The following is a 10,000-nucleotide window of genomic DNA, read 5'->3' as shown; positions in this document are numbered from 1 at the left end:
CGTTTATAAATTTGGTAATGTATTGGTAATGGTAATGTATGTAAAGAGCTATGATATGTGTGGGTTTTTATGTGTGTGTATGTGTTGTATATGTGGATATGCATTGGTGTGTAAGTGTACATGTGGATTTGGTGTGTGCATGGATATGTACGTGCGTGTGCGTGCATTCATGCGTGTGTGTCTTTGTTTGTATGTGTGTGTGTATGTCTGTGTGTGCGTGCATGCGCGCGTGTGTGTGTGTGTGTGTGTGTATGCGTGTGTGTATGCGTGCGTGTGCGTGTGCGTGCGTGCGTGCGTGCGTGTGTGTGTGTGTGTGTGGTCACTTACAGACAGTCCAGCTGGACCTGGGGGACCGGTGGGACCAGCATACCCAGTGGTACCCTGGAGACAATCACAACAAACAACAACAAATACGTCTTGTAGTCTCCAAACTCTTTTTTTTTGCACAGATGTGCGCGATGCATAACAACAACAACAACAACAACAACAACAACAACCACAACGAAGAAGGCAAGAGCAGAGTCATGTGATGCACGCCTACCCCATCTCCCTTGGGACCTTGGGTGCCCTGCAGCCCCGGCAGGCCTCGGTCTCCCTTCTCCCCGAACTCCCCTGGAGGTCCGATCAGGCCTATCAAGCCACCGTGTCCCTAGGGGAAGACAGAACGAGACCGTGGGAGTCAGGCTGGTCCTCTCGTCATAGCATTACCAAACCACGACGGAAGTGGGAATAAATTACAAAGTGCGTCGGTTCACCCTGGATGGGTTCACTCCGCTTCAACCACAGATACAAACAATGATGAGATGGAACAGACTTTCGTCTATATATATATATAACGCTATAATACTGTTTTTGGATGGTCATGGAAACAGCTGGATGATGGCTCTATTTGAGCGTTCTTGTTCACGTTGGATTTGTAGCGCATTGAAAGGCTGATGTGTCCCATTGTGCGCTATTGCGCATGAGTATAAGAACCCACTGACCAATCAGAATCAAGTAATTACATTTTTTTGCGGTTTCATTCAAAACAAAAGACTCACTTTGTCGCCCTTCGTTCCATGCTCTCCCTTGAGACCTGGAAGACCTGATGGACCCTGGGGAGACATTACACTTTAAAGGGGTGTCCAGGGTGGACGATGGCATTGCCTTCGCAGGAAGTACCGGCTATTAACGAGGTATTAATGTCAGTAGGTCTGTAGTGACGCACCATTGGCCCTGGAGGTCCGGTCTGCCCCGGTGGTCCATTTAACCCATGCTCCCCCTGAGGAAAAACAAGACGCAAATCAAGAGGGAAAATCCAGACTTCAGTGAGGTTATGGCCCAATCCCATTTCTACCCCTTACCCCTTCCCCTAACCCCTCCCCCTTGTTTTGAAGGGGTAAGGGTAAGGGGTAGAAATGGGATTGGGCCTAAGTATGGTGTCTCATAGAGGTCAGTAACAGAGCCCTTTAAACACGCACAAAAATGTATGAATAATATTTCAAGCTAAGCACAACATCCATTATAATATTCACCACAGCCTCATTCAAAGTAAAGACGAGCAGGCGACAAGCGGGGAGTGTACACTTACTGCCGACCCTGGGATGCCTCTGAGTCCCTGTGGACCTTCCTTCCCGGGGTGTCCTTGAGGGCCTACGGGCCCGGTCCTACCAGCCGGACCCTCTTTACCCATGGGACCCTGTAGAAAACCAGCAATGTTGTATGTACTGTAAAGTTGTGTGGAACACATTTGAGTCGTTTGAGGCGGGTGAGATAGCTTCCTTTTCTGAACGTAAGCTCAGTGTTATTCCTCGTCCATACCTTTGCTCCTTTCGTTCCTTGCTTCCCTTCTGTTCCTGCGGTTCCGATGTGGCCCTGGGTAGACAGAGAAATGGTCGGGGCGAAAAATAGAATGGGACATCATCACTAAAAACCTTTGCCTGTCGCTTCTGGTGATGGTGAGGGGAATAGGATAGAATAGATTAGGAAGCACATCTGAACATGGCGCTGCCATTTCCCATAACATGTTTTTCTATCCCTGTTGAGTATGAACAGAAGCCTATGTAACCCGTCGGCCTTGTTAGTAAAACATGTTATATATATTTTTCTTATATAGGTCATCTTGAATCCAGCAGATCGCGATGCTATAGCAGAACCTCTCCGGGGAAACGGGAGATGGTTACGCCATGTTTCCTGTTTTATAACAGAGATATTCTACAGGAGAAAACGAATTGACGAGAGGATGCAGCAGGATGAAGCTTAAAGAAGGGGAGTTTAATAAGTGTATTTCTACAGTGGCTTCACAGTGTTGATTTGAAACCTTCACCGATACTTTTTTTTACAGTTTATTACTGATGACCGAGATTGTGTTCGTGTTTACAGATGGGTTGAGACCAATTGGTTGATACAAATATTAGATGAAAAAAAGCGAAACGCCCTGCTCACCCAGATTTGCGGTCGTCTGCCAACAGTCTTTAGATATAAATCTAAAGTCGGAGACTAGATATAAAGTGTTCCAGGTGTCTTAAACCTAAAATAACAGAGGACAACCCATTCCCAGAAGGTAATTGGAATTCTCAAACAGAACGCCACACAGAAGAGTACATCCCATGAATGAATGTATGAAAGGCATGTAAACATGCATACAGAGATATATATTAATAGATGCATACAGTATCAATTTACAGTTAGATATGTAAACTCACTCGACGTCCTGGTGGCCCCTGAGGGCCGGGCTCTCCAGATGCTCCTTGGGGTCCCTGCCGAGTGCAAAGGAAAAACAAAAGAACTGAAAATCAACAACATAAAAGTTCCGTCAAAATTGCCTCACCGCCACTAAGAGGCTGAAAGGATATCCGTTCCGTAGACAATGAATAAGTAATGAGCTCTCGCTGTGACAGAGAACAAAGCCGTTCGCTCGCAGTACACAAAGCGAGCGCACGGACAGACTCCAGCTACAGGTGTCGGCTACAAAAAGGGGACACAGTAAGCCATGATGGTGTGATAAAAGGGTATATACGCACGGCTTTGCCGGGCTCTCCATGGTCTCCCTTAGCCCCGGGCACACCATCCACTCCCTGGATAAGTAGAGGTGAAAAAACAGGGATGGATTTATTTATTCCTAAGAGACGTTTTTTTTTTTTTTATCAATACATTTATTTCAGATAAAACTGTAGCTTACATTTGGGCCTGCTTCCCCAGGTTGTCCAGAATCTCCCGGGAATCCAAGTGGCCCCTGATCGTGAAGGAGATGAGAAATCAGTCAGGGAGGACTATGATACACACAACACACTCTGCCCGGGGGGAGGCCAGAGGATGAGATGGGGAGAGGGGGAGAGGGAGAGAGGGAGAGATGGAGAGCGAGACTTACAGGGTTGCCTTTAGATCCGTCCTCCCCGGGTGTTCCTCGGACTCCTGGAGGTCCAGCCGCCCCGGGAGGCCCGCTGTCACCCTTCTCCCCCAAATCTCCTTTCCCTCCCTGGAACAACACAGAGAGATATAAATACAGCGTGGTTTCAAAGAGAGCACGGTCAACGGCACTCTGAACCCCTTCCTTGACCGGGTGAGCGTCGCGTCGCAAAGCGTCGCGTCGAGCCGTAAGGAAACACTCCCACTCTCGTCGATGAGAGCTGCTCCTCTGAGTACGCCTGAAAGTACGCCCTACAAAATGCTACAATGGACTTCAAGTCTGTTTTTTACCCATGCTGACACGTCCCTTAATGAATAAACATTAAAAGTGTTTTCGAAAAAAGTACACATGATTGGATGTCAATTCATTAAATGATGTATAGATTAGTAGTTCTGGTTGCATATTGCAGAGGAAAAAATGCCCTCTTGTCAAATTTGTTAATAAATAATAAATAAAATATTTACTAGTAGTAATATTTTGCATTCCTGCATACAATTGCAATGTAATCCGTCACATCTAGATCCAACCATAGGTATCATGTAGCAAACCCCATATCAAACAGAATGAAATAACTGGAGTAATCTAGCCCCCCCCCCCCCCCCCCCCGATTTAACTACAACCCTGTGTCCCTCCTCAGACGATGCCTCCTCTTGTTTACTTTGTATCTTCTCGGTAGTTTCACTTTGCGATCATGTACGAGTTACGGTTGAAATACAGCGAGTTGTACGAACATTGTTGGTACAAGGACAATTCTAAGAGATTGCATTTGGAGGGCAGTAAGGGCTGTCATCGTAGCTTCACGTGAGTTTTCTTGGAAGTTCGCCAATGAAAACATTGATCCGTTAGAAAAACGTCATCAATGTTTGCACAATACTCTTGTGAAGGTTGGACACACAATGAAAAAAAAACATGTGAGCAGTCATAGGGGATTATTTTATATTCTCCTCTAACATGAAGTGAGAAAAAGAGAGTGAGAGAGAGAGAGAGAGAGAGAGCACAAGGACAGAGGCGATGTGGAGGATTTATTTGTGTTGTCTGTCTGTTGGAGAGAGGGAGGGAGGGAGGGAGGGAGGGAGGGAGGGAGGGAGGGAGGGAGGGAGGGAGGGAGGGAGAGAGAGAGAGAGAGAGAGAGAGAGAGAGAGAGAGAGAGAGAGAGAGAGAGAGAGAGAGAGAGAGAGAGAGAGAGAGAGAGAGAGAGAGAGAGAGAGAGAGAGAGAGAGAGAGAGAGAGAGAGAGAGAGAGAGAGATCGTGACTTACAGCCTGGCCTGTCTCTCCAACGGTCCCAGGATCTCCACCTTCCCCATCCTCTCCCTGCAAGAGGAGGAACACTGGCTGTGAGGCCAACACATCTCCAACACACACATACATGGATGCATGCATGCATGCTTGGTTGCACACGCACACATAACCAAATCCATACATGCAACTACGTTGGAAACGATTGCCCATTTACGCTTGGAGCAGGACCGCACTCCACCTCCAAGACTTGGCAGCGGTTTAAATTGATTAAGTGTATTCCACGGCACACATTGCCGTGGACGGAACCTGGCACTGAAATACGTAGCCTCGTTAACCACGACCAAAGACGTACAGTAGCACACTGTCCCCCCCGCATCTCGTTAGCCAGTGCTGAAAAATATCAATTATGCCACTTATGTGTGCAGCACCTATTAATGACAACACCGTGCAGAGATGGGAAGGTAACCATGGCTGTGATGCGTCAACGAGGCAACTGCAGGGTCATGGAAACGGTGTTGCCGAGGTAGGGGCTCGACGATCAAGATGCACACACACACACACAGGCCAGATACTCACACGTGCTATGTCAGCCCATTGTGTGATAATTGCAACACACTCACCTTCTCTCCTACAAGTCCGGGCTGGCCGACTCCACCGGTTATCCCGGGCGCTCCCTGGAGGGAGGAGAAGGAAGAGGACAGGAATCAGTAGGGGTAAAGTCATTGAAATGATCTGGACGATTTTGAGAACGCCCTTCCTGTTTTTTCAATCAGATTCACAGTCGGGTTTAGGTGTCTCTCTCGACTTCGCTCTCTCTTAGGATAGTGGGGATAATAGTGCATGGACACGTACAGTAGATGTGCACGTGTCTGTGCATGCCCACATGCACTGAGTTGATATGCGTGTGTGTGTGTGTGTGTGTGTGTGTGTGTGTGTGTGTGTGTTGTGTGTGTGTGTGTGTGTTTGTGTGTGTGTGTGTGTGGGATGGGGGGGGGTTGTGTCTGTCTGCATGTATGTGTTTGTGCACACGCATGCATGTGTCTGCAGATATACGTCTGCAGATCTGTGTCTGCATGATTTGTGTGTGTGTACACATGCATGTGCGTGTGTGTGTTCACACGTGCAATTGTGTGAACACCGATGCGCTTGCTTGGTTGCACGCTCGCACGAGTGTGTGTGTGTGTGTGTTGTGTGCACGCGTGTCCCAGACGTGCACAGCTACGCCACAGGGATATAGTGCTGGGGTCGGGTCTGGGGACGATGGGAAGAAGCCTCTTTTTCGCTAGAGTGCACAAACAAGGAAGCGAGGTAAAACCAAGCAGTACCTCTGAACTACCACCCCCCCCCCACACACACACACACACACACACACACACACTCCTTTATATATCCTATTGATGGACCAGGCTATCTGTACCCGATCCAATCTGTGCTTCCTGTTGTGAAGAGCCGGCAGCAGGCCTCCCTGCTGCTAAATAATTGACCGTCGGGAGATGCTGCCGAGATGCCCGGCCATTATCGGAGGTAAATATAACCGCTTCTTAAGGAACCATCGTACTCCTGACGTTCCTTAATGATTCATAACGCGGTAAATATAACCCTGCCTTTATCTCAGGGGTTATATTCTTTAATGGTTTTTAATAATTCAGATTTCGACAAAAGTAGAGAGAGACAAGGGGTGGAGAGGAAGGGGGGGGGGGGGGGGGTGGCTGTGGTCTCAAAAATGACTTTGCAGCATGTAAAGGAGATGCTGACGGATAGTGTAGTGTACGGGAAGGACAAGTTCTCCGTGGTGTATCCGTCGTCAGCAGCCGTTGGCGGGAGTTTCCGGTTGAGGTGGCTTTCTGTTTGTTATTTCGGCAATGCTAGAGGGATGTGCATTTATAGTCGTTTGCTCGAGCTAAACGTTCCGTTTTTAGATAATCAATTTGTTGTTGTTGACGTTGTGTGTTAATAACGAAATGGGGTTGTGGTGTGCACAGGAGCGGTTAGTGAGCAGCCTTGCTGTGTGTGCAGTGGGTGAACGATGAGAAAGAGCAGCTGAGTTATACATTACAGATGTGGCAGAATGGGGCACGGTGCGATTTCATGTTTTTTTGGTTTTAAGATCACAATACTTGGCTTCCATCAGATTAGGCAGGAGCTATAGCCACACTTGTTTCGCTTCACAGTCCCCTACCTTTCATTATTTATTTCCTTTTCCCATTTCAAAGACAAAAAGGCAACTTCTGCACAAGAAAGTAACCTGGATTATGCAGTCTTGAGGAAAAACTGGGGTAGTTGTAAAAGTTGCCAAACAACCTTGCTGAACCCCTCCTGATTCAATGTAAATGTGCCCTACATTCCCGTCGGATTTCCTGAGTCCTGTATTAGTTGCATTGTTGGAAGAATTAGGCTGACCATGATGCGGTTTGCTTAGGCCAAAGGGGTGGAAGCTGGGATACGGTTGATATAAATAATGTGGTGCTTTTGTCTGTAGGGGATGTATATCTTTGCATAGGCCCTCTCATTACTGAAGGTCAGAGGAAAGGGGTCAGCTACATAACAATGTGACGCTTAGAGGGTTTGTGATAGTGTCACGTCAAAAAGAACACCAGACCACGGCGGTCACACACACACACACACACAGGCACACGGTTTTAAACTTGGGTCACTCAAGTACAATTGTCTGTGTCCGACTTGGCTACGGATGTTGCCTGGGTGTGGAGCCCAGAAAAGCGTGGGTTACCGATGCCCAAGCTTTAAAGATGAAACGGGGCGAGGAAGGTGGATGCTGTTGTTGCCTACCTCTCCTCCGGTCGATCCTTGGGGGCCTCTGGGGCCATGCAGTCCTGGGGGGCCCTGTAGGGAGAACGAATGAATGTTTCATGAGGGTGTTTCATGCTTTAATATAGGAAACAACACAAACAATGGACGAAGATCAAACGCCATGAACGCCGTGCACACACACACGCTTGCATACATACAGGCAAACGCACACAGACGCACGCACGCACGCGCACACACACACACACACACACACGCTTAATGTAGTTATAAACACTGACCTAAATACAGACCTTTGCATACACAACACTACATCACTAGCGCCCTGGTTAACCCACAACCTCTGGTAAGTTCATCATTAGACGCGCGCTTCCGCTCCGGCCAGGGGAGTGAGAGCGAGGGCCATGAGGGCTGCAGTGGCTGCATTGACTTTGTTCTTCACGGCGACGTGATGAAGACATCCCGGGCAGGTCATTACCCTCAGAATGACACAGGCTCCAAAAGGACACCTCCCACCCCCCACCTCTCTCTTTCTCTCCCCTCTCCCCCTCTCTTTCTTTCTCCTCTGCCCCTCCGCTCCTCGAGCCTGTGAGATACAAGAGTGTAGTCTTGCAGCTACAGGGAAAATGAGAATAGCGATTTGATTCTTCCCCGTGCATCTCCAGAGAATGACAAGAAGCAATTAATCCTAACTGTGCTTGGCTCCGTCCTCGGCTGAGCAGATGCTGAGCCGAGCCGAGCACCAGAAACAGAACAACTCTGAGTTCTTGGAAGAAAAGGGAAGAGAGCCCTCTGTGTGTTCTAATGAGACGGGGACAGAGACACAGAAGGATGGGGAGAAGGGAGGGAGAGAGCGGGAGACATAATATGAGAGACATAGAGAGAGAGAGAGAGAGAGAGAGAGAGAGAGAGAGAGAGAGAGAGAGAGAGAGAGAGAGAGAGAGAGAGAGAGAGAGAGACATGGAGCGAGAGACAGAGAGACATAGAGCGAGAGACAGAGAGAGAGAGAGATGAACCGTGTGATCCACAACACCCACACATGAATGAAGCTTACCCACTGAGCTCTTTTTCTCTCTACCTCTCGCTCGCTCTCTCACTCCCTCCCTCCCTCCAGCCCTCTCACTTTCTCTCTCTCAAGCTCTATCTCTGCAGACCTCTCACTCCGTTTCTCTCATCTTCATTCTTTTGTTTTTCGTCTCTTTCTCTGCATTGCCCTAATCTGCCTGTGTCGAGAGGAGAGCGAGAGCGAGAGCGAGAGCGAGAGCGAGAGCGAGAGAGAGAGAGAGAGAGAGAGAGAGAGAGAGAGAGAGAGGGAGAGAGAGAGAGAGAGAGAGAGAGAGAGAGAGAGAGAGAGAGAGAGAGAGAGATTAAGAGAAAGAGATGGAGAGAGAGGGGGAGCGTGGCTGAGCGTGTATTCACGGTCGACGAGGCTCTAAGATGACTGTCACAAAGGAGGATGCTCATTAGTCAGCCAAGGCCGGGGCTAATCTGATTAGCAGCTGTCACACTGTCTTCATGCTCCCAATCAGCACCCCTCCTCACCCTTTCTCTCCCTGCATTCCGTCGCTTCACTTCCTCCTCTGCTCCTCATCGCTCTTCCGTCCGTCCCCCCCCCCCCCCCCCCCCCCCCCTCCACACCCCGATATCAACCGTTAGTAATCTGAACTGCACGGCCCTTTCCTCACTTATCAAGGCACGGAGCCGTCATCGGGGTGAGTCAGTAACCTTGCGAAACACGCAAAAGTCAAAACACAAAAACACTCTTTACGCTACGAGTGGCGCCTTTAAACAGCGGGAGGAACGCTGAGATAAACACCGACAACACTGTGCGGTGCGTGTGGAGCTGAATGGTGAGCAGCTTAGAAGGTGTCTGAGTTGTTAAGCGGTTGCTGATCGCCACTCACCATCAGGCCCACGTGTCCGCCCTCTCCCTTCTCGCCCGGAGGTCCTGGCATCCCCTGAAGGAACAAGGACAGGGGGGGTTAGGGGATAGCGCGACGCATGGCAGACACACCCCGTGTAAAACAGTGACTGATACGGATAAGGCTTGAGTCGGCGTGAGGAGACACCAGATAACACTCTTCTGCACAAACATAGCCTGTGGTTGCATTATGTTCAGCTGCGTGAGAGGGGGCACATGCCCATGGGGTTGGGGAAGATATTGATGACGATACAAAGCGGTTCAGACACAATGTGATGGATCACTTTTGCTGCATCTTCCTAGCGTGCGACAGTATGTGATCATTTACTTCAGGTGAGACAGAACCACAGTTTTACTAGTTCACATTTGGAGACTTCCAAATCGGCCTCTCAATCACAGGTCCCAAGTAACACCATTCGTACTATGAAATAAAATTAGCACTCAGGCACTGTGTTCTTTATGCGGGTGACGTATAGGCAGAAGTCATTAAATCTCCATTATGAGTCTGATGCGTCATGTGACTAAATGCCAACGCCCTTCTAAACACCCAGACCCAAATTGCCTTAGCAACCATATCCCCGAATCCAGACATGGGTAGACGTGGATATTCTTTCTCTCTCTGCTGATGTTTAACGCATAAAGAAAACCATAAACATCGAAGCCCTAAAGGGAAAAGCTGACCGCT

General features: G+C 48.7%; 1 protein-coding gene across 1 annotated transcript in view; it reads right to left on the bottom strand.

The window, feature by feature from the left end:
- col5a3a (collagen, type V, alpha 3a) overlaps positions 1 to 10,000 on the bottom strand; it is a 58,321-nt gene that overhangs the window by 7,399 nt on the left and 40,922 nt on the right. The window contains 14 exon segments of the mRNA XM_030340083.1: positions 328 to 381; positions 542 to 649; positions 1,041 to 1,094; positions 1,208 to 1,261; positions 1,571 to 1,678; positions 1,801 to 1,854; positions 2,685 to 2,738; positions 3,003 to 3,056; positions 3,161 to 3,214; positions 3,350 to 3,457; positions 4,647 to 4,700; positions 5,249 to 5,302; positions 7,416 to 7,469; positions 9,299 to 9,352. Coding sequence (XP_030195943.1) covers positions 328 to 381; positions 542 to 649; positions 1,041 to 1,094; positions 1,208 to 1,261; positions 1,571 to 1,678; positions 1,801 to 1,854; positions 2,685 to 2,738; positions 3,003 to 3,056; positions 3,161 to 3,214; positions 3,350 to 3,457; positions 4,647 to 4,700; positions 5,249 to 5,302; positions 7,416 to 7,469; positions 9,299 to 9,352 — 918 coding nt within the window.

This window comes from Gadus morhua, chromosome 2, assembly GCF_902167405.1.
Source record: "Gadus morhua chromosome 2, gadMor3.0, whole genome shotgun sequence".
Lineage (NCBI taxonomy): Eukaryota > Metazoa > Chordata > Actinopteri > Gadiformes > Gadidae > Gadus > Gadus morhua.
The sequence above is the reverse complement of the archived record's forward strand: the minus strand, read 5'-3'. Positions and strand labels throughout refer to the sequence as shown.